Source organism: Puma concolor, chromosome B3 (genome assembly GCF_028749965.1).
Source record: "Puma concolor isolate L17-30 chromosome B3, mPumCon1.1.hap2, whole genome shotgun sequence".
Classification (NCBI taxonomy): domain Eukaryota; kingdom Metazoa; phylum Chordata; class Mammalia; order Carnivora; family Felidae; genus Puma; species Puma concolor.
In genome coordinates this window covers 33,272,850-33,296,404 of record NC_141672.1, presented here as the reverse complement: position 1 = coordinate 33,296,404, position 23,555 = coordinate 33,272,850, and the positions used below count along the sequence as shown (strand labels likewise).

Sequence of the window (23,555 nt, the reverse complement as noted above, 5' to 3'; positions counted from 1 at the left end):
GAAATACAGTCATCTTATGGTTTTGTCATTTTGCTCTACGTTTAAATAAAAGGAAGGTAAATCTGTTCTATTTAATTAACTCTTGTTCTGTCTCTTTAAAACTCTTAAACTTTATCCTCAGGATTCTGAAACATGGATGATTGTGGACTGATATCTGTCTCTTCTACTTCTTAGTTTGTCTGCTAAAGTGTCTGATCTCTACTTTTTCTCCCTCCCTGCCCCCCACATTGTTTTATTCCTCACTATTGTTTCTGACCAATATTCAGGTCAACTATGTAACATAAGATGTTTAAAAATGAATCTCCCAAATTCCATTTGATATCTACCTATGTTCCTGGATATTTACTGAGCACTTAGCATATGCCAGGTGTTATGTGAAGCTCTTCAGATATATTGTCTAATTATCACAACAACCCTCTGAGACAGATACTGTTTTGCAAACGAGGACATTAAGCCACAAGGGAATTGAACGACTTGTCCAGGGTACTCAGCCAGTAAGTGTCAGGATCAGGATTTGAACACAGACAGTCTTTACTCTGAACCCTACACTTTTTTTTTTTTTAGCATAAATTTCCCCACAGGGAGAATTTAACTGATGGCACTAGTTTACTTTCCTCTTAAAAGGCTAATTGCAACCAAATGAAGTGAATGTAACCTCATGATTTGATTCTCTTCATAATATAACAAAATATGAAGTTTAGAACTGGACCACGTGGCCCTTTCTCTTTGAATCGCCTCCCAGTTCGGAATGCTTGCCTCTCTTAACAGCCAGCATTTTGTTAGATCTGCAGTTGGACTCAGCACATCCAAGCCTCTGCACAAGCTTCTTTGTACTTTTGCCCTTTTTCCAGAAAATCGGCTTAGTCTGCCCACCATAGCCACTCTGCTTCCTGTCATAATGCCACTTGCCCTGGGCATAAAGAGAACCTTTGCCTTTCTTGTACTGTGTCACTTTGTGGGGTTAGTGCCTGCCGCACCTCTTGCAGCAAGTCCAGCGTGTTTTGGGAATGTTCACCATGTTTGCAAGAGCACTATCAGCACGGGAAAAAAATTAGGCCTACCCTCTTAATGATGCTGCTGTGCTACATGGGGTACGTCGCGAGGAATTTAAAATCACCATTGCAGTGTTTATCTGCTGAAGAGTTCTTACAAAAAGATTTTTTTCCTTTTAAAAGCACAGTAATATTTTGACCAAAGATACGTTAACTAACATCGCTTTAGGGGCGCCTGGGTGGCGCAGTCGGTTAAGCGTCCGACTTCAGCCAGGTCACGATCTCGCGGTCCGTGAGTTCGAGCCCCGCATCAGGCTCTGGGCTGATGGCTCAGAGCCTGGAGCCTGTTTCCGATTCTGTGTCTCCCTCTCTCTCTGCTCCTCCCCCGTTCATGCTCTGTCTCTCTCTGTCCCAAAAATAAATAAACGTTGAAAAAAAAAATTTTTTAAAAAATAAAAATAAAAAAAAAAATAAAGCGTCAGCTTTATACATTTGATTGTGATCAAGTTTTCTCTTTTACATGAGAAACAGAACATGTTACCAATAAGCAGAAGCTATTCTGCCCTTATTACTGAAAACACATCAGGTGTAATAACTATTTGTCTTTGCCAGAAATAAAAAACTATATAATAGAGATCTATAAATATTGCAAGGCATGAGTAAATGTTAGGAAATTAAAAACAACAAAGGCCAAAATGAAAACTGGAGATCACTTCAAAAAAAAAAAAAGCCAGATTACCTGAAAATTTGTTTCTTTTATAGAAGTACATATTAATCTGAAGGAGGAGCTTCAACGAATCTCCTTAAAGGGCGAATTGATTCTGTTACCTTTAATGCAACGAATGTCTGTGACAAAGGACGGCTACGGGCTACACATCATACAAATGGAACTTACTGGAAAGATTCCTATATAAATATCTAGAGAAAGAAGCTCATAATGATTTTCAGAACACTTTCTTAGTGGCGTGAGAAATATGTGTCTGATGTGCAATATGCAGGGATAACACCACTGGTTTGCGTACTTTGCAGCAAGGAGTATGATGTGGAACAAGTCTCAGGCTAATCAGTTACCAGCCGGTGTCCTGAGTAATCAGACATACTAACCTGAAAGTCATTCATGAATAACATATATATACAACTTAATATATTTTAATTAAGTTAAAATTAAACTATTTTGAGATCCCAGTTTTTGTTAGGTTCAGTTTCATGTCCAGAGTAGAAGGAAGAATGAGTGTATTAATATTCAGTATCTGGATTCCATTGCTAATTTGTGTATGTACCAATAAGGTGATTATCATTCACTTTGAAAAGGGTTTATGTTTGTTTTTTGGTTAATGTTTGCAAATAAGACCAATAATGCCTACCATTGTATATATTCCAATAAGTATTTCATGTTTTTATATAAAGCTAAATTCCATGTGAATGATAAGCATTCAGATCTTTTATGAGAAGTTCAATCAATAGCACATTTATTTCAAGCAATATTTACTATATGTTGCTGATATTTTACTTATTTGCTAAATTTTTACATCAAAATAAGTGTTAACCCCTTCAAAATTATAACCATGATATTAGGTGCTTATAAAAGTGATTTCTTAAAAAATGTTGGAAATCTTTCTCTAATTTACTTCCAGAGTGTGTGGCACGTTTAGATGAGTATCATCAGCGGCAGCAAGATTTCCCTTGAAAGTTGTTTTGGTTTAGGGAAATACAAAATGTATTCAATGCCAATCTGCACAATAAGATAGCTGATCAATTTATTCAATACTATTTTATATCAAAAACAGGTGATAACCATCAAGACAGTTTTATTAGGATTCATAAACTTGACTCTTAAGCAGTAACAAAAGTTCCAAAATTATTTTAAGAAAGCATTGTTGGCATCTTACACTTGTCAAAATGGCTAGAATCAAAAAGATAATCAAAAGACAATGTTGGTGAGGATGTGGAGAAAAAGGAGCCCTCGTATACTGTTGGTAGGAATGTAAATTGGTGCAGCCACTGTGGAAAACAGTATGGAGGTTACTTGAAAAATTAAAAATAGGAATACTATATGATCTAGTAATTCCACTACTGGTTATTGACCTAAAGAAAACTAAATCAAAAAGATACATGCACCCTTATGGTTATTGCAGCATTATTTACAATAGCCAAGATATGGAAACAACCCAAGTGTCTATTGATAGATGAATGGATAAAGAAGATTTTGTGTGTGTGTGTGTGTGTGTGTGTGTGTGTGATGGAATATTACTCAGCCATACAAAAGAATAAGATTTTTGCCATTTACAACAATGTGGATGGATCTGGAGGGTATTCTACTAAGTGAACTATATCAGACAGAAAGACAATACAATATGATTTCACTTATATGTAGAATCTAAAAAACAAACCAAAAAAAACCTTCTTTTTTATTTTTAGAGAGAGTGCAAGCAGAGAAGAGGGAAAGAGGGAGAGAGAATCTTAAGCACACTCCACACTCAGCACAGAGCCTGATGGTGGGACTCAATCCCATGACCCTGGGATCGTGACCTAAGCTGAACCTGAGTCAAATGCTCAACCAACTAAGCCACCCAGGTGCTGCCCCCACCCCCGCCCAACCCCCGAAAGAACCCAAACAGACTCTTAAATGCAAAGAACAAACTAGTAGTTGCCAGCCGGAAAGTGACTGGGGTGATGGGTGAAATAGGTAAAGGGGATTTAGAGGTACAAGTTTCCAGTCATAAAATAAGTCACAGGGATGAAAAGTATGGCATAGGGAATTTAGTCAATAATATTGTAATGACATTGACAGATGGTAACTGTCTTACCATGGTGAACACTAAGTTAATATAACATTGTATGTTAATTATATTTCATTTTTTTTAAAACATTGTTGGAATAAGATAATGAAGGGTCTTATACTCACCTCTAAGTTTTAAAATTCTGATATAGTTATACCTCATAAAATAAAATGATGTTGGCTATCCTTTGAACGTTGTGATTAGGCTTGACGTTTCAGGGCTATGGACACCCCAAAAGTAATTACCTTTAAAAATTATTATGCAACTGTTCACAAATAATAGTATGACTATACCCAAACTCTTGGCATAACCTGTAACCTAATTTAGTGTGTTTATCTCTTACCTATTACAGCTGAATTTATAAAGACACATGTGCATAATTATCTTCAGACTAGAAGATTATATTTTATTTCCATTAAAAAATATTTTTATCTAGGAGCGCCTGGGTGGTTTAGTCGGTTAAGTGGCTGACTTTGGCTCAGGTCATGATCTTGTGGTCTATGAATTCAAACCCCGGGTCGGGCTCTGTGTTGACAGCTCAGAGCCTGGAGCCTGGAGCCTGCTTCGGATTCTGTGTTTTCCTCTCTGCCCCTCCCCTGCTTGTGCTCTTTCTTTGTCTCTCAAAAAAAATGAATAAATCTTAAAAAAAAATTTTCAATCTTTTTATCTAAGAAGTTATTAATTGCCATAACTTTTGTTTTTTTTTATTATTTTTTTTAATGTTTATTTATTTCTGAGACAGAGAGAGACAGAGCATGAGTGGAGGAGGGTCAGTGAGAGGGAGACACAATCCGAAGCAGGCTCCTGGCTCTGAGCTGTGAGCACAGAGCCTGATGCGGGGCTCGAACTCACAGACTGTGAGATCATGACCTGAACTGAAGCCGGATGCTCAACCGACTGAGCCACCCAGGCTCCCCTAATTGCCATAACTTTTGAAATGAAATGCCACATTAAAAAAATATAGAATTGAAGGCCATTTTTTGCCTTCAGCACTTGTTTGTTGAGTATTTGCTAGATTTTTGGCCTTCTATTGATTTTTAGCAGTTCAGAGATCTAAGATCTAGCCCCAGCCTTCAAGAATTCACAGCCAATAGAAAACGAATAACAATCAATGACAGCAAGGGTTAGCTTACTTTTTCTGTAAAGGGCCAACTAATAAATATTTCAGGCTTTGTGGGCCACATGATTTCTGTTGCAGTTACTTAACCCTGGTGTCATAGCATGAAAACAGCCACAGATAATCTGTGAACAGATGAGCCTGGCTATGTTCCAGTGCGATTTGTATTTACAAAAATAGGCACCAGCCCTGTACTATAGTTTGCTGATGTCTGAATTCTGGTATAGTGAGGTAGGACCTGTGGTAGAGAGATGCCTAGTGTGCTATGTATGAATGAAGAGAAGAGGACATAAAATCTCAAGGAGGAGGAGATGATGAGCTGAGTCTCCAAAGACAAGGGATTATCCAAGAGAGGCAGAATGGAGAGCCCCTGGATTCACTAATGTGTGCAGAGTACAGGCAGAGGCAGAGAGGAGAGCCCAGTTAGGTGTTAAGTGGGCACCTTATGAAAGTGTAATCATTTAGATCCTCGCCAATAGCATCTTTCTAAATAGTATTGTAAATTGTCGCTACGTAGCTTTTTTTTTTTTAATTGATTTAGTTCATATTCTCGAGGCCATGCAAAACTAGTCGCTCAGCTTGCAAAGAAGACCTACTTGAAAAATGATGAGGGCAACCATCTCAGTATTGGCCTCAGAGTACTGCATTTTGAATTTTTTTGTTTTTATTGAAATATCGCTTACAAAAAAGTATGTTATACACATATGGGCAGTGTATGGCTCAATGATTTTCACAAACTTAATACAGTCATGGTACCATGAGGCTACATTTTAATTGTCCACCATTACTAATTCAAGAGTCTTAGACTGCTTCTCAAACTTAATTATTTTTCCTCTCTGAATTTTCAGTCACTTCTTTGGCTTAAAACCCTTACTGCTAACAAGTTTGTTTGTGTAAGGAACTGAGTGGTTCTTACACAGCCTGCCCACCTTTTTCTCCTAGGCCTGTTTGACGTTCAGCTCTCTTTAGTTGACCACTGCAGGCCCAGGCTTCTGATTTCTAGAAAATGCTCCTTATTCCAAAATCATCCATTTCTCCCCTGAGTCTCTCCACCTCCAGTAGTGCTTTCAAACTAAAAGTAGCAACTAAGTGAGTCTTCAAATACATTCAGCGAGTTGGACTTGTAACCAGGATTTAAAAAGAGCCTGGGGGCACCTGGGTAACTCAGTGGGTTAAACATCTGACTTCTGCTTGGGTCATGATCTCACGGTTTGGTTCGTGAGTTTGAGACCCGTATCAGGCTCACTGCTGTCAGCACAGAGCCCACTTTGGATCCTCTGCCCACATCTCTTTCTGCCCCTCCCCTGCTCATTCTCTCTCTCTCAAAAGAAATAAATTTAAAAATAAAATAAAAACCTGGTGGAGGGACAAAGAAAGAGGGAAAGACAAAGAAATGGAAGAGTGCGTTGTTAACCAGTTGAAGCTTCACTGTTTTGTGAAACTTTGTAGTTAGTTTTTCATATAAATAAAATTTATTTTTGGGGCGCCTGGGTGGCTCAGTCGGTTAAGCATCCGACTTCGGCTCAGGTCACGATCTCGCGGTCCGCGAGTTCGAGCCCTGCATCGGGCTCTGGGCTGATGGCTCGGAGCCTGGAGCCTGCTTCCGATTCTGTGTCTCCCTCTCTCTCTGCCCCTCCCCGTTCATGCTGTGTCTCTCTCTGTCTCAAAAATAAATAAAAACGTGGAAAAAATATTTAAAACAAGTGGACAAAATCAGTGTTAGAAAAAAATCTCCAGCTTAAAAAATTACCGTGGGATGATGAAAATTTCTGGAGATAGATGATCGTGATGGTTGCAGAGCAGTGTGAATGTACTTAATGCTGCAAATGGCTTAAAAATGGTTAAGGGGCTCCTGGGTGGCTCAAGCGGTTAAGTGTCCTACCCTGGATTTTGGCTCAAGTCATGATCTCACAGTTCAAGGGGTCGAGCCCTGCCTTGGGCTCTGTGCAGACAGCAAGGAGCCTGCTTGAGATTCTCTCTCCCTCTGTGTCTCTCTGCCCCACCCCCACACTCACGCTCTCAAAATAAACGTTAAAAAACGGTTAAAATGGTAAGTAAATTTTACATTACGTATATTTTATCACATTTTTTAAAAGGTTATAAAAAGAAAACAGCTATGAAAACCAAAAAAAAAAATCTTTCAGGAATTAGATGGATATATAGGTGGGTTTTTTTGTTTTTGTTTTTAATCTTAAGATAGCATGTGCTTTGTGCCCCTCAAAAATATCTTTTAAAGAATTAAGGCAGGGATATGCATGGGTGGCTCAGTCAGTTGGGCATCCAACTTCAGCTTGGGTCGTGATCTCACAGTCTGTGAGTTTGAGCCCCGTGTCGGGCTCTGTGCTGACAGCTCAGAGCCTGGAGCCTGCTTCAGATTCTGTGTCTCCCTGTCTCTCTGCCCCTCCCGTGTTCATGTTGTGTCTCTCTCTGTCTCAAAAATAAATAACACTAAAAAAAAAATTTTTTTTTTTTTAATAAAGAATTAAGGCAGGGACGCATGGGTGGCTCAGTCGGTTAAGCATCCAACTTTGACTCATATCATGATCTCATGGTTTGTGAGTTCAAGCCCCACATCAGGCTCTGCGTTTACAGTGCCGAGCCTGCTTGGGATTCTCTCTCTCTCCCTGTGTCTCTGCCCCTCCGTCACTCATGTGCGCACTCACGCATTCACTGTCTTTCAAATAGATAAACTTTAAAAAAAAAAGAAGGCAGAGTCTAAAATATTACAAGGATCTAAAAATTACAACGAGTAATTTCTTTGATTAAAGGTAAAAATGCTTAATCCAAGTATGAATGAAGAATGTCTAATGTGTTAACATGAAACACAGCAAAGATCAGGATTCTGGCCTTGAAGCATTTATGCTTTGAGTGTCATATGTGAATATAAACTAGGAAGTATTACCTGTCCAAGTGCCACTTCCTGTAATATGGAATATCTCAGCAGTTGTATTTCTAGAACTGAATTTAGACTGAAGGATGTGCCTCGTAAACTGCTCTGCCCTTTTGGTTTCTAGTTAGTGATTGCCTCCTGATATTTTTTAATGAATATATTATTTTATATTTTATAAAATATTTATATCTTATAAATATATTTTCATAAAACTTACACAATTTTTATACTCAGTTTACTCTTCATTTGCAATTTCTAGATCAACCTAGGTGTGAAACCAGATCCACTTGGTTAAAATTATTTTCGTTATTACTGCTCTTCATTCACCTGTTTTCATCAGAGTAAAACTCACTGTAGTTTCTGATGATATTGGCAGGAATTTCTCAGCCAGGAAAGAGGACGATATCACTTGGGAATATGACTGCTTTCTTGCTTGGTGATTTGCTTCCACTTCCTAGGTTTTGAGAATAATGGGCAGTTAAAAGGTCTACATGCCAAAAGGAGTTTATGATTGGCTGGATTACGATACAGGAAGTAGATGTCTTTGCAGTAAAGTAAGTAGGGCTTGAAATGCAGAGGAATGGAAGCTTCTATGTGAAAATGTTTCAAGGGGGACAACCTTTTCTCTTTATGGTTCATTCTACTCTAGGTAAGCACCACGAAGCGAGTGAGACACAGAATGTTATTGCATCAGACAAAGCAGAAATACCAGTTGTCCATGAACATGAGCACAGCCATGACCATACACAGCTGCATGCCTACATTGGCGTTTCCCTCGTTCTGGGCTTCGTTTTCATGTTGCTCGTAGACCAGATTGGCAGCTCCCATGTGCATTCTACTGATGGTAAGTGGCCCCAATGCTTTATGGGCAGTGCAATAAATTTGCAGTTTAGAAGGTCACAGATGATTAAACAATTCAGTATGTATCAATGGGCTTATTTAGTGCTGAAAACTCTTGTCTTTCTTGGGTTCTGGTGAACATTTTATTCAGTTGGGGGAGCTAGTGAGTTGTGACATGGCACAAGGGAGTGCTCAGTGGGTTATTAATCTTAAAACTGTCTCATTGAGAGTCTAGCACAGAAATTCTTAACTTTTTTTGTGCCGTGGAGCCCTTAGGCATTCTGAAGCCTGTGGACCTTTTAAATGTGTTTAAATGTGTAAAGCATAATGCATATAATTGCAGAGAAAGCCCAGTTATATTGAAATATAGTTCTAAAACGTTAAAAACAAATGTATGATATAGTAATGTGTATCTTCTTTATTGATGCATTAACAAGATATATTTAAATCATATGCAAGGTAGAGTTAAATTTTATTTTTTAAGACATCAGCATGACAGCTTTTGTTGCTTAGCTCGCTAAAAATCTTAAATTGTGAGATGGGCTTTAACAAGGCAACAGAGTGTCATGTTGAACGTTCAGTTGATTTGGTTTTCTGTTTTAATGGTTACTAGTATAGAGAACCCTGATTCACAAAGATATTTTCTTACAGATATACTTAAACACATTCATAGCTTGCTTTCCAAAGAAAGCTAAACTTCTCTCAACTACAGTTCTCTAAGACTTTAAATTTAACTCCAGATACAGTAACTTTTTAAAGAAATTTTTAAAATAATTTTTTAATTTATTTTTTAAAGTAAACTCTACCCCCAGCATGGAGCTCGAACTCACGTCCCCAAGATCAAGAATCACATGCTCTACCAACAAGCCAGCCAAGTAACTTTTTTGCCTTAAGATCAATGAATTCATCTTTGGCTAGGTCAGCATCTTTGATATGGTTTGTATTAAATAAAAAAAAATTCTGATCCATGACAAAAATAAATTTGGAAGAGTTGCATCAAACTCTTGGGGTTTGGTGATATAGGGATTTATAAATATCTCTTTTCAAATACACTGACAGAGAACTTTGCAGATAGGAACTGTTGGAGAGCAGCATAGATATCTTGGTCCCCAGTGAGAGATCCCATGGCTTTTGCTGTTTAGTTGCCTGAATGACTGTAGGTGAAGAGTTACCGGAGAGTGGCCCAGCTTTGCCACATGAGCATCTACAGACAAGAAGACTGTAATCATGCAATGTGGAGGCATTATAAGCCCTTAAATTTAAAATAGTGATGAGTGAAAGCAAGAATATGAAGATATTTACAACTGTAAAATCATATGAAATTATCTGATTACTATTGGCAATAGAGTATAGGTAGTGCTGATCTTGTAGCATATTGTCTATGTCCACAATTAAAGGAAATAATAGATTTCAGTTAGAGGTTAGTAAAAATTAAAATGCGAGGTTTTTTCCACGTTAAGGTCACAGGCATCCCCTACATTCTACCTGTGTTCTTCTATGTGGGCCCCAGGTTAAGAATCCTTGGCCTACAAAAAAAATCAGTGGAAAAGCAGGCAAAAGACATGAACAGATAGTTCATAAAAAGTTATTAAAATGGTCCTTAAATATATGAAAAGATGTTCAATTTCACTTAAGAATGCAAATCAAAAACTCTGCCGAGATGTCATTTCTTACCTGTCAGGCAAAACTTCAACAGCTTGACAATACACTCTGTTATCAGAGCTCCGGTGAAACACACTCTCATCTATTGCTGTGGGAATGCAAAATTGTACAGTCCCTGCAGAGGAGAGCTTGGCAATATGTAACAAAACTGCACTTGTATTTTACCCTTCAACCCCAAAGTCCTATTTGTAGGAATTGCTCCTGATAATATAGCTCCACTATGAAAATACACATGCACAAGATTATTTAGTACAACATTATTTACCACTGTAATACCACTTAAATGTCCAGTCACGGAAATTGGTTGAATGAAGTGTGATGTGTGCATATAATGGAGTTCTAGGTAACTGTGAAAGAGAGTGAGGAATCAGATCTCTGTGAATTGATAGGGAGAGATTTCTAGGAGATACTGTTAAGTGGGGGGAAAAAGCTGAAATGTAAATTAGTTTCCATCATATACTACATTTTGTGTAAGAAAGAAGGGGGAATAAAACAAGACCAGTTAGACAACGGTTAGTTACGTGTAAGAAGTGGGTGCAGGGTAGGATAGGGTAGCAGAGTTTCAGGAGGGCATGACACTTCCCTGGGCAGGCCTGTTTAATATAGCTTTGACTTTTGGAAACATGTTGATATTTCCTATATTCAAAAAATAAAATGAAATCAACAAGGATAGGGGAAGCTAACTGAAGCAGATGAACTGTAATTCGGATGAATAACAATCACACTGAAGGGGTTTAAAAAAAAAACGAATTTAAGTGACTTATGAATGTAATGTTTGACTATATATTTTTAGTTTTGGATGGAGTTGGGGGAAGAAGCGTTAAACAATTACTGAAGTCTTTATTAGGCTTTGCTTTTTGTAATGGCATAGGTGAAAACAATTCTGAAACTATTTTAGGTGTATTATAGGATTGAGCAAATGAGTAAGTGTGTTGATGTTGGTGGAACCAGAGCTCTCACTGTGGAAGAGGGGACATACAAATCTGAAATGGGGGAAGGCCAGAAAGAACCTCTGTAGGGATGGACTGGAATTGGAGCTATTGGACTCATGATTTCTAAAATGTATATGTGTATATGTGTGTATATGTGTACATATATACGTGTGTGTTTATGTATACATGTATGTATGTCTTAGCTCTGTCTGCAGAGAGGGCCTAGAAGTAAAGACACCTCACTAGCAATGAGCATACCAGGGCTCTTCAGAGAAATGGCTGATTCCAGGACAGGGGCAGGGTAAGTACAAAATGAGCTTGGAACATCTAGTGCTCATAAAAAAATAAAAATAAAAAAAAATAGGAAGGAAGAAAATGGAAATTTGTCACGGAATATAGAGCCAGCTTGAAGGGGCTCCCACTGGCCAGATATAGGACAATTTGAGCTCCAATATAATTAAGAATAGTAACGAAGTATAAACCATTGAAAAAATGAGGATCAGTGAGCACATCCACATGAGAGAGAGAGAAGGAAAAGGGAAGATGCTTGTTTACAGTAGGTTGCTAAAGGCCAACTTGTAAATGTGGAAAGGGTGCTGGCATTAGAAAATCATTTTTGCAATCCTCATAGTAAAAACTGGCTCAGGCCAGAATCACCAATGAATATTGCATCTAGGAGATGAATTTTGATTTGCTTATTAGTTGCAAAGGAAAAAGAAGTAACCAAACGAAGAAATCCAATAATACCTTGACCAGATGATTAAAACTAATGTCACTGGCATCTGTTTTCAATGTGGGCAAATAAGTTCCCATCAGACCAGCCTCCTTACAGATAATTATAAACTCTGGGCATATATTTTTTAAAAATACCTAAAGACACTGGAGACTGACCCAAAGCAGGAAAATTCTGGAGGGGAGTCAACCCGTGGAACAGGGTGAGTTCCTATTTGTACTGCTTTTAAGCAGTCCGTGCCCAGTGAGGTAGCTAAAACTGATAGAAAACTCAGTCTCTCAGGCCTAAGGAACCAGAGGACAGAGTTCAGGGTAACTACAGCCACTGGAAGGTACAACCCCACATTTTATGTATAAATTCTACCCAAGTCTGGCAAGGCCCTGAACCATTCTTTTGTGGGCAGACTCAGGTAAAGATGAGAGAACTAAACCAGGATTTGAGCAGCTGCCCAGAAGACAGACTTTGCAGTTTGAGCTAAACCAAGTTACTTAAAGCACAACACAAAAGCAACGCTCTTTGGAGGAATATAATAGAATTCAGAGTGTCCACAAGATAACGTTCACAGTGTCCAGGATATAATCCAAAATTCACTCCACTAGTAAGCAGCAGATGTACATTCTGTGCATCTAGATGTGACATCCTGAGAGGCAGCATCTGTAGAGTATTCAGCGTGCATATTCAGCCTGTATTCAGAATGCATAATCTAAGGACACATCAGACAAACCCAAAAAGGAAGGATCAGTCTGTTAAAAAACAAGAAAGGCTGAGGGAAGGGACGTGTATTCTTCAAAGATACCAATGTCGCAAAAGTCAAAGGCAGAGAAAATGGTTCAGATTAAAGGGAACTACAGAGAAACAAGTAAGTGCATATATGATCCCAGACTGGATCCTTCCTGGGAGGGAAAAATGCTCTGAAAGACCTTCCTGGACAGCTAACAAATTAGAATATGCAAGAGAGATTAGAAAAAAGTATCAATATTAGATTTACTGAAGTTGATAACTGTGCTGTGATTATATGAGAAAATGTCCTTCCTCTTAAGGAAATATACTTTGAAATATCTAGGGATAAAGAGTTATGATGTATGCAACTTACTTTGAAATGGTACAGAAAACAAGTGTGTGTGTGTGTGTGTGTGTAGTATGGATAGAAAAAGAACATGAACACAAATAATGAAGCAAATGGGGCAAAGTGTTAGACAGTAGGTCGTTCTGAGAAAGGAGTGTGTGAGTGTTTTTTTTTTAACATTGTCAGAACTTTCTGAAGATTTGAAATTATTTCCAAATAAAAGGTTTTTTTTCAAAATTCATGGAATTGAATTTAGCCTTTTTAGTCCAAGGCTATTTTTTGTTTCGTTTGTTAATCTTGCATTTACTGTTTCTTTTCAGTATTTTTCCATGCACTTTTTTTTAATGGTCTTACATGTATTGGGAAGCTGATTTAGAAGTAAATGCTTTTATTTGTGTGCTTTTTTACCAAATAGCAAATGAGAAACACCCTCTGGTTGGATGGGATCTGATTCTATCTACGTTACATAGTTGCCCACAGTGGCCTCGATGACATTTTTGCGATTCTTGTCAGTTTCGATTTTAAATGCACTTAAAGGCCCACTAGTGCCCTATGATACTATACAAAGAATTAAAAATAGCATGTGTTCCTTTATTCTTCTTCCTGTTTTATCTTTGAAGTCACTGTTTTTGCTGGCTTTCATGTATCTAGTAATCTGGTTTTACCAATTATCTGCAGGGTTTTATCTATTGTTAAATCTCAGTAAAAATTCATTTATTAAATTTATGCTAAAGCAGTCTTTTCCTATAGATTTATAAAAACTGCGTTTTAATTGTAAAGCCTCTAATTTTTATTTAAGATGCTATTTATAACTAGAAAAGTCAAAGCAAACTTGTCACACAGTATAATATGATATTCTTCACATTTTGGGGCGATACTGAAATATTTGTTGTCTCAGACCAACTGGGGCTTTAGCTTCCCTTCCTTGTAGTATTTTAATTAGAAGATAATTTTATTTTTAGTAAAAAGATAACATGTTACTTTACTTGTATGTGTTTTTTCCCACTGTAAACCATTCTTCCTATGTGCTGGGTTCCCCCAGAAGATTAAATCCCTTGGAATTTATTTGACCAATGTCCATCTGTCATTTCATCTGGCATTTTGATGTCCTCATCTTTAACTTTACATTGTTTGGACATTATTGACTTGCTGGTATATTTTCTATTATAGCAGTAACATTCATACAGAGAAATGTTTTTCTCCCCTCTCTAATAAGGATTTATTAAGCAGCTATTGGGTTTCCATTGCTGTGCGACATTCTGTAAGACATGTGAAAAGGGAATGGAGAGAAGTGGAAAATTCACTTCTGTGCAGTTTACAGTCAGTCTGGGGACATCAGACCTATCTGAGTGAAAACAGTTTTACGTATCTCAGGTGGTGATATAGAAGAAACTGAAGTAGTATGTGCACTTAGAGCTCTTGGTTTCTAGGCAAGGGGAGCCTTTTGAGCTGGAATTGATCTTTAATTCTTTCTTAAGGGAAGTAGTCCTAGAATTGACTTTGAACAATGGCTAAGTTTTGGACTGAGGAGCTGAGAAGTTATGCACATGCCAAGAATTAAAGACGAGAGATTTGAGGGAGAATGAGAATGTTTTGTTAGAAGGTGTTAAAGAAGCTGGTTTAACTGGACTGAATAGTGAGAAATAAGATGACACCAGTTGATAAAGAGCTTAAGAACCTATGAATGGAGCAGTTTGGACTGAGTTTGATAAGCAGCAGATTCTTAGCTAGTTAACTGGCACATCAGAAGGGTGGTGATTCAGAGATGAGCATTCCGACAAGGATGTGTAAGATGAATCAGACGAGGGAGAAATGAGAGCTAGGGGAGACCAGCTGGGAGCCTGTTGCTAAGTCAGGTTCAAGTTGATGAAAGTTTAGGTTTAGGATGATGGCGATTAAGAGGAGAAGGGCAAGCATGATAGACATTTTGGTCTTGGAATAAAGCTAAAGTTTCAGGAGGCCGGGGAGAGGAGCAGGTAGGCAGTGACAATTCAGTTGGTCTGGAGAGAAGTGAGGAGAGACCACAGAGCACTTTCCAGGGAGAGCCAGAGCGCTCAAGGGTGCAAGGCAGCTGAGGCAGTTGGGGCTTACGTATTGCCTGTTCAGGGAAGGCTGGGGCAGATGAAGGGTTCCCTCCTGCCCACTTCTTTCAGGACAGGAGAAACTTCTAAGTGTTTGAAGCCAGTCGTAAAGAAAGACAGGAGGAAAACAGAATCTACTTTAAGAGCTTTGAAAGAATTCTTCCACCTCCAGGACAGTGTTCTAACAGTTTCTGTTTCACATTGCTTAATGACTGACTCGCTTATTTTTACTTCAGATCCAGAAACAGCAAGGCCCAGCAATTCCAAAATCACCACCACGCTGGGTCTGGTCGTCCATGCTGCAGGTAGGGCGGGACTGCAAAGAGAGCCCTTTCTCTTCTGGTGCACTATGGGGAGTTTAGTGTTTACATCCCAGGGACCACCAGCATGAAAGCTCTTGGGCTGGCCTTCAGGGAGAGGGTTTCGTGATGAAGTTCTCCAACCCAAGCATAAACCCTGGCGTACTCAGTGTCAGGGTTTTGCGAGCTAAGAATGGTTTTTATATTGTTTAATGGTTGAAAATATTTTGTGGCACCTGAAAATTACATGAAATTTAAAGTTTAGTGCCTGTAAATAGTCTTTTTGGGAACACAACCATGCCCACTTGTTTACATCTTACCTGTGGCTCTTCGCACGGTAATGGCAGAGTGCTGCAAGAGAGCAAATGGCTTGCAAAACCTGAAATATTTCCTCGTTGGCCCTTGAAGAAAAAAATTTGCTGACCTCTGCCCTAGAACCTCATCTGGAAAAGAGTTTTGACACTTTTATACTGAATAGCCCTGTTGCTCAGTGTATACCTAAAGTGCCAGTTGAGGCAGAGGTGGGCCGTAGAATGCAGAAGGCTCAGCATTGCTAATTGGGCATGCCTTAGAATGATCACCAAAGACCAGTCCCAGTAGTGGGATTCTGGGAAGGACAAAGGCATGTGAAATGTGGCATGCTATTACTTGGACCTTTCTAACAGAACATGCCTATCTGACAAAACTTTAGCCAGCCAGCCAGCCAGTGTTTACTTTTGACGTATAAATCATCTCTGTAAAGTTGTAGTGTTCTTATGTTGTGTTTTTCCATCTACAAGATGCAGAGTTGCTTTCTTTATAATCTTTGCTATTTCTGCTATTACAGTTTGATTAATCAGTGGATTATACCTTATAATACTTTATATAGACTTTATATACTTACATACTTTATATACTTTCTGGCATCATACTTTTCTAATAACAGCTGATACATTGAATATTTGGGGCCAGGTGCTAAGCAGCTTACAAATGTTATCTCATTTAACCCTCATGAAAACCCAAAGAACACATACTTCACTGAACCCATTTTAGAGATGAGAAGACTAAGGTTGAGAAAGGTTAAAGAACCTTCCCAGAATCAAATGCAGGTCTACCTGACTCTAAAACTCATATAAGACTAGGACACTAGTATAGATGCTGCTGTTGTTGTATTTATAATGTTTTATGTTTCGTTTTTTCCAAATTTAGCCGACGGTGTTGCCTTAGGAGCGGCAGCCTCTACTTCCCAGACTAGCGTCCAATTGATTGTGTTTGTGGCAATAATGCTACATAAGGTAAGGGGAATCCTCGTGAAAGATTTGATATTGAATATATTCACAATTAAAATTTCTCTTTGGTCATTAACATTTTCCTGGAATGGGGAAATATTTTTAGCTATTTTCATAATTGCCCTTGGTTTGAGACAGTTGACTAGATGGAAGGGATTTTTTTATGGTCCTATACACAAATTATTAAATTCTCTACAGATTTCTGTATTTTATAATAATTTTTGTTGGTAAATATTCTTGTTTTTTTATAATCTTTTCTTGACTATTTCTCTCTTCCTACTGTCTAAAACACACACACACACACACACACACACACACACACACACACACACGCATAGGATATTTTCTTAGCTTAGAACATTAGTTCCTAAAAGGCAGAGCTCAGTCTTGGTACCATGCCTCTTTTTTTCGGTGAGAATTCAGTCCAATGACATATACTTCATAATATAGAAGCAATCCATACTTTAAGAGTATTTAAGACTAATTTTTTTTTTCCAGGCACCAGCTGCTTTTGGGCTGGTTTCCTTCTTAATGCACGCTGGCCTAGAACGGAATCGAATCAGAAAACATTTACTGGTGTTTGCGCTTGCAGCACCAGTTATGGCCATGGTGACATACTTAGGACTAAGTAAGGTACGTCTTATTCGTTCCTAGTTTATCTAGACAAGTATCCAATTTTTTTGTGATCTACCAGAATCTAGGGTCTTTTATGTTGAGTTTCTCAGTTAAGTTACTCTCTCAAACTAAAAATGAAATTGGGGCTCCTGGGTGGCTCAGTTGGTTAAGCATCCAACTTCGGCTCAGGTCACGATCTCACGGTTAGTGAGTTCAAGCCCCAGATCAGACTCCTCGCTAACCATGCGGAGCCTGCTTGGGATTCTCTCTCTCTCCCCTTCTCTCTGCCCCTCCCCTGCTCGCTCTCTGTCTCAAAAATAAAATGATAAAGAAAAATGAAATTACGAGTAAAAACCAGTACAAGGTAAACATCTCAATTCCAAGGCATTCCCTTCATAAAGTTACATCTTCCTGTTCATTTAATTTGAAAATGTCTTCCCCTTCAATTCCGAAAACATTTGCACATATACGTGATCTTTCAAATAACATAACTTAAGCCTAACCAGACCCACTAATTTTATTTGACAGATGTATAATAAGCCACGGTACATATTTAATGTTTAAGCAGGCACGTGAAGAGTGAGGGACAAGCGAATGGCAGCTTTGAGGAGAATAGGGGATGAGCAGAGATGTCTGTATTCTCATATCACCGCATACTAAATATCCAGTTCTTTATCATTGCGCTGAACATAACGTCAGACTTGAAGTAACGTGTCTGTCGCTTGTCAGTTCTGAGCCTGGGTATCCTTCCCGTGCTGTTCAAGTTGGACCTTTCCCTGTCTTCCAGTTCTGTCCACTGGGGCTGCGGGTCTCATTGACCTGTTGTATTTCAGTGTCAGCTGGCAGGTGACAGGAGGAAAATCTTAGCACCAGACCGACTTAGGGCTCGTTCATGGAACTGCTTTCCCATACTCTGTCTGAAGGTCACTGATTCTTCTGAGTGTCACTCAGTTCATAGCTGATACTGCAAAACTTATATTAAATTCTTTTTTAATGTTTATTTATTGTTGACAGAGAGAGAGCGAGAGCAGGAGTGGGGGAGGGGCAGACAGAGAGGGAGACACAGAATCCGAAGCAGGCTCCACAGCAGCTTTGGAGCTGTCGGCACAGAGCCTGACATGGGCTCGAACTCACCGACTGCAAGATCATGACCTGAGCCAAAGCCGGACGCTCAACTGACTGAGCCACCCAGGCACCCCCCAACAAAACTATATTAAAAGGAACATATGAGAAACGAGGTGGTCAAAACATGGTTAAGTTCATGTTAATCAAGTTTGTTGATCTGGATTGCTAACAAATGAGGTGTCATAAAAACCCTCTCTGATCGTTTGAAGAGCCTTTTCTTCTTTCAGTCAGTATATAGTTCCTTTTAAGTATTACCCTGTATATCACTTCATTGATCGTCGATCAAAGTCTTTAGAACTTTAGAAAGAAAGGTGTAATTCTGGAGGCTTGGGGTTACATGTTACATTATGGCGTGCTCCTTTCTTAAATTTTTAATTGTTGTAGTCCATGGGTCCACTTTTTTAATAGAAAAAGTTGAAATTAATTGTGTCAAGATTAGCTTATGTTTCTAGCCTCTGAGGGCAGGTGCTGGATGTTGATTACCACTGTATCTCAACAGCTGGCCTGGAGCCTGGTGTATAGGGGATGTTTGTTAACTATTAGTAGAATAAATGAGTGAATGTACGAAATTTAACATCTGCATTAATAATGCCGTTGATTCCATTGTAAGAATAATACGTGCCAGACCTGTTCATCCAGACTTGATGTTTGCTTGAAGAAGCAATTGTGTACAGTATCAATAGTCTTAAGCCCTTATTTGGAAGCTTCTCATCAATCACAAGATTGCTCTGATCTCAAGATGTCCCCAGTGTCCCATAGTGCACCAGTTGTGAATGCTGAGTGTTTTTTTAATTGGAACTTCTTTCTGACCCTGAATTTTAATTGTTCTTCTCCTTCTTCTCCTCTCTCTCTCTCTCTCTCTCTCTGTCTGTCTCTCTGTTTCTCTCAATTCACAGAGCAGTAAAGAAGCCCTTTCAGAGGTCAATGCCACTGGAGTGGCCATGCTTTTCTCTGCCGGGACATTTCTTTATGTTGCCACAGTACATGTCCTCCCGGAGGTGGGCGGAATGGGGCACAGTCACAAACCCGACCCCACTGGCGGGAGGGGCCTCAGCCGCCTGGAGGTGGCAGCCCTGGTTCTGGGTTGCCTCATCCCACTCATCCTGTCAGTAGGACACCAGCATTAAACGTCAGGTTCCAGCCTCAGTCCGTGGCTGTCCAGCATCCGGCGAGAACAGCCAGCGCGTGACAGCTGCTCACTTCCTCAGTGTCTTGTCTCACCTTGCCCATCTCCACCTGTGTTCCTAGAGTCCGGAGGGAGGTGAGATTAAAACCTGGAGTCATGGAAAGCTTTTAGACGAGAAACGACACACCGCGACTGGATGTGGACATTCCGTTGTGTTGTTTTTTAAAGGGCCCTTGGCGTTTTGAGTTTTGATGTTTCTCTTAACCCCTATTCTCAGGGAAGATGGAATTTCATTTTAAGGAAAAGTGGAGAACTTCATACTCACGATGAAATAGTAATTATGAAAGTACAGTGTTCTGTAATTAAGCTAAATCTCTTTGTTAGTTTAGAGGCTCCGCCGCTTACTTTATCCATTGATCTTTAACATGGTTCTCACCGTGTAAGACTGGTGCTTTAGCATCTCTGCCACATGCCTTGATCAAGGTCATAATGTCCACTGTCTTAGATGCTAAAGAGAATTGTCATCTACCTGGGGCAAGAGTCAGGAAAATGACGGCAAGACACATTAAAAGCTGACTTCTTACTCGAGAGCTGTCCATTGAACAGGGGGTGTCTGGAGAGACTTAACACCTCCTTTCACATCTGCCTCTTTAAAGAGGGCCCGCCCTTCCATCAAATGGAGCCACAGAGATGGACTAGCATCGGAGGAGGTGACTAGTATTTCTTTTTAAGTTCTCTTTTGCAGCGTACCTGCCTACAATGCATTCATACAGAGGAGCCAAGTTCTGGTAGGTTCAGGCCTCCCCCCAGCCATTCCTTCAAGAGCAGTCAGATCCCAAAGTACCTTTTGAAATTGAGGGGTATTAATTTTAAGTGAATTTGGATAGTGACTGACATCTTTGTAGTAATCTTTTTAAAATGGAGATTACCAAAACCTATGTTGTCCCTTTTTTTTTTTTTTCTTTTTAAGTATTTATCTTAGCAGACCGGCAGTCCCTCCGGCAGAATACTCGGTGTCCCGTGGGAAGTGCTAGGTCAGCGTCACATAAGCACCTGCAGCAATGAAGATGGTCACGATGTATCACAAGCGGGAAGTGTTTGCCTCTTGATTTAAAGCTTATTGAAATCATGTCTCTTGTCTCTTCATCTTTTCCGTGCTTTCCTCCTGACTTTCCTCTCCAGCACCCCCTCCCTCTAATGTGCTGCTCACTGCTGACAGCGACGTTAGGATTTGTGTGAATTGAACTCTCATCAGGACAACCACTTCTTGAACGGTGATGATGAAGATGACATTGTCTCTTTACTTTATTCCCTTCAATGAAGTCACTTTTGTGTCAAATGCAACTCTGCTAAGCCCTTAAAATGTCACTTCCTCATACGTGAGATGATGCAGTCACTAATATTCTGGTAATTTAAACAATTGAGATAGTAAAAGCGTTTAACAAACTAGGATGATTTTTCCGTGTTTGCCAAAGTCCCTGTAAAACTTTGTGTTATCGACCCAGTGTATAATACTGTGTTATTAATTTATTTTGATTTTCTGTACCATTTCAAAAACACATTATAGAAAGAGGGAACCAAGACCGTTTTCTTCAGGGCAGTGGGTTTAGGAGTCCGTAAAATGTTTTATATGACATATATGCCAGCATGCCTGTAATTTCTTTATTTCCGTCCTAGATTTGTCACTGGGTCAGCAGCTATGGAAATAGACCTCGAGAGCCCCCTGCTGGCTGTAGACCAAAGTAGCATAAATAGGAGGCGGTTTCGTATAGTGGCTGCAGCCATTGCATACGCGCTTTAAAACCAGCAGAAGGTACAGCGTGGAAAGTCTGAGTGACTTTTCCTGATAGCAGCTCTGACTTATGAAGAGTGTTGGGGCTTCATGTGGTCCTTCAAGATGTCATGGTTGCCTTGATTCTCCCTGGACATTTACTTTGTTAAATAAATAGTACATTTTAGTGTCTGGCCTGGTTTGGATGGCAGCACTCTCTGCCATACTGTTGTGTGAGAAATGATGAGAAATTTGTTCTGCTGGCCAAAGCCTCTTGCAGCAATGCCCTGCCATCACTAAAAGTGTGGCTAGAATAGCTTGCTGGGTAGGTGGGGCCTTGAACTCTGGCAAGGATCGAACCATCAGACTTCCAAATTTGCCTTCCCCTCTGGACCTCACATTAACAAGCAAACCTTTCAAGGCCTATCAGCTCTCAGAAGCTATGGGCCTCCCCAGATTTTAAAGCTGCTGCCTCGGGAACTACTCCTGTGTCTCCTGGTCAGCATGCAGAAATAGCCATACTAATCTTACAGGGCTCAAATGCATCTTCAGGCAGCAGGGGACCAAGCAGCATGGCAGAGGCCTTCTTCACCGGGGGAAGAACTTGCTCGTGGTGGGCAGTGTCCCAGAAGAGGCCACAGCAGTGGTTGCTTACTGGCACATTTCAGTTCTGTTTTCCTCTTGTTTAAAACTGCCTCCCGCTTTAGATGTAGATGCCTTAACGCTCTCACACATTTGAAAACATTGGCAATACTTAAGCTGCTGCCATGATTACAGATGGAATTATTGGCTACCAGAGAGATGCAGTTGATGAAAAGCATGGTCCTTCCTTCCTCATAACCAAAGCTAATCTTAATTGCAATTTGACTCCATTTCCTTGGTAGGGATGAATTTATTCAGATTCCAGATGCACTCTTAAATGGCAAATTAAATTGAAAAACACTACTGATCCATTCCCCTCACTTGTTTCCCAGTGAATTGCATATCAGTCCCCATGTCCCCGAAGCGGCGAAGTTCCAGGTCTGGTGGCTTTCCTGCACCAGAGTGTAGCGAGTTGGAAATGGTACCACCTGCAGAGGCTCTGTGTTCTCTCTTCCCCCCATTACCTTTTTATTTCCTTATTCAAAACAGCCGAGTCAGCCGTGTTCCTGTATAATGAATTATTAGAAAACGGAGAGAGGTGGTCATTTGGAGGGGTCAGTTCTTTGTAAAGAGGAGACCATGTAAGTGTGTTTCTTACCAGCCTACTTCTAAGGGTCACTTCCTGGTGTTTCTCTTGTTGGAGGATTAGAGCTAGGAGGACACCCCCACATCGGAGTATATTATGCCCCTCAGACACATGGTAGCCAGGTACTAAACACGGGAGCTGTCTGCCAACAGCACAAGCCCCCAGAGAATGTTCTTGCCTACATGGCTCCTGGGCCCCTTGGGAGATTGAGAATAATGACCAGATTCTTCTAAAACCACTGCAGTGCAAAGTGATCTACAGGGGAACCGTCGAAGATTTCTGGTCAAAACAGAATGATCCCGAGAGCACTGTTGGGAGATGCCATGAACTTAAAGCCAACGATGTAGCTCCCTTTGTAGCTGAGACATCTAGATCGATCGCCTCAGGAGACTTGAGGGAAATTTGTGACTCGTAGGAAAGGAGACAACCATTGGGAATTCTCTAGATATGCTCAGCCTAAACACAAGGAACTTGGCTTTGGTCTTTTTTCTGATAGCATCTTCTAGCAAGTTGGAAGTCTCATGGGATAAAACTGCATTTCCCCTGGTTCAGTAGCCTGAAGAGTGATTTTAAATGTCCCCTTTTCTGGATTCTTTGTAAACATGAAATCATTCCATGGATGGCTGCCTTATAATTTTGTCTCTTTCCACGTTAATTGTGAATGGTTAAAAAAAAATTTTTTTTTTGCTGTTTTCTGATTTGTTTTATGATATTAAATTTTTATTAGTGCATACCTTATGTGAGTGGCTCGTTACTTCCTCTCTTGGCAGTTTGCTTCTCTGTTTGATGGCTAGACTTGACCCACATCTGAACATCAGAAAAGGTAATGAAAATCTTTGAAGGCCAAAGAAAGGTGTGCCCACTATATGATATCCTTAAGGAAAGAGGGAGGGGAGATGAAGGACTCAATACACCAGGTGCCCCAGACATACTAATTCATTGACTTTTATTTTTGCTTTGCCGTGGTTGCTAGTAAATATTACTTAGGAAGGTAGCTGCCTGCTCCCAGAAAAGAGAAGCAGGCAACAGA

General features: G+C 39.8%; 1 protein-coding gene and 1 pseudogene across 1 annotated transcript in view; one reads left to right on the top strand and one right to left on the bottom strand.

Moving 5' to 3' along the window:
• The window catches only part of SLC39A9 (solute carrier family 39 member 9), a 51,731-nt gene extending 28,473 nt beyond the window's left edge, over positions 1 to 23,258 (top strand). Inside the window, exons 3-7 of the mRNA XM_025918670.2 lie at positions 8,429 to 8,623; positions 15,330 to 15,398; positions 16,581 to 16,666; positions 17,159 to 17,293; positions 19,297 to 23,258. Coding sequence (XP_025774455.1) covers positions 8,429 to 8,623; positions 15,330 to 15,398; positions 16,581 to 16,666; positions 17,159 to 17,293; positions 19,297 to 19,527 — 716 coding nt within the window. The 3' untranslated portion in view covers positions 19,528 to 23,258. The remainder of the gene's footprint in view (positions 1 to 8,428; positions 8,624 to 15,329; positions 15,399 to 16,580; positions 16,667 to 17,158; positions 17,294 to 19,296) is intronic.
• LOC112855045 (large ribosomal subunit protein eL42-like) lies at positions 698 to 1,018 on the bottom strand (annotated as a pseudogene).
• Positions 23,259 to 23,555: the final 297 nt, after the last annotated feature.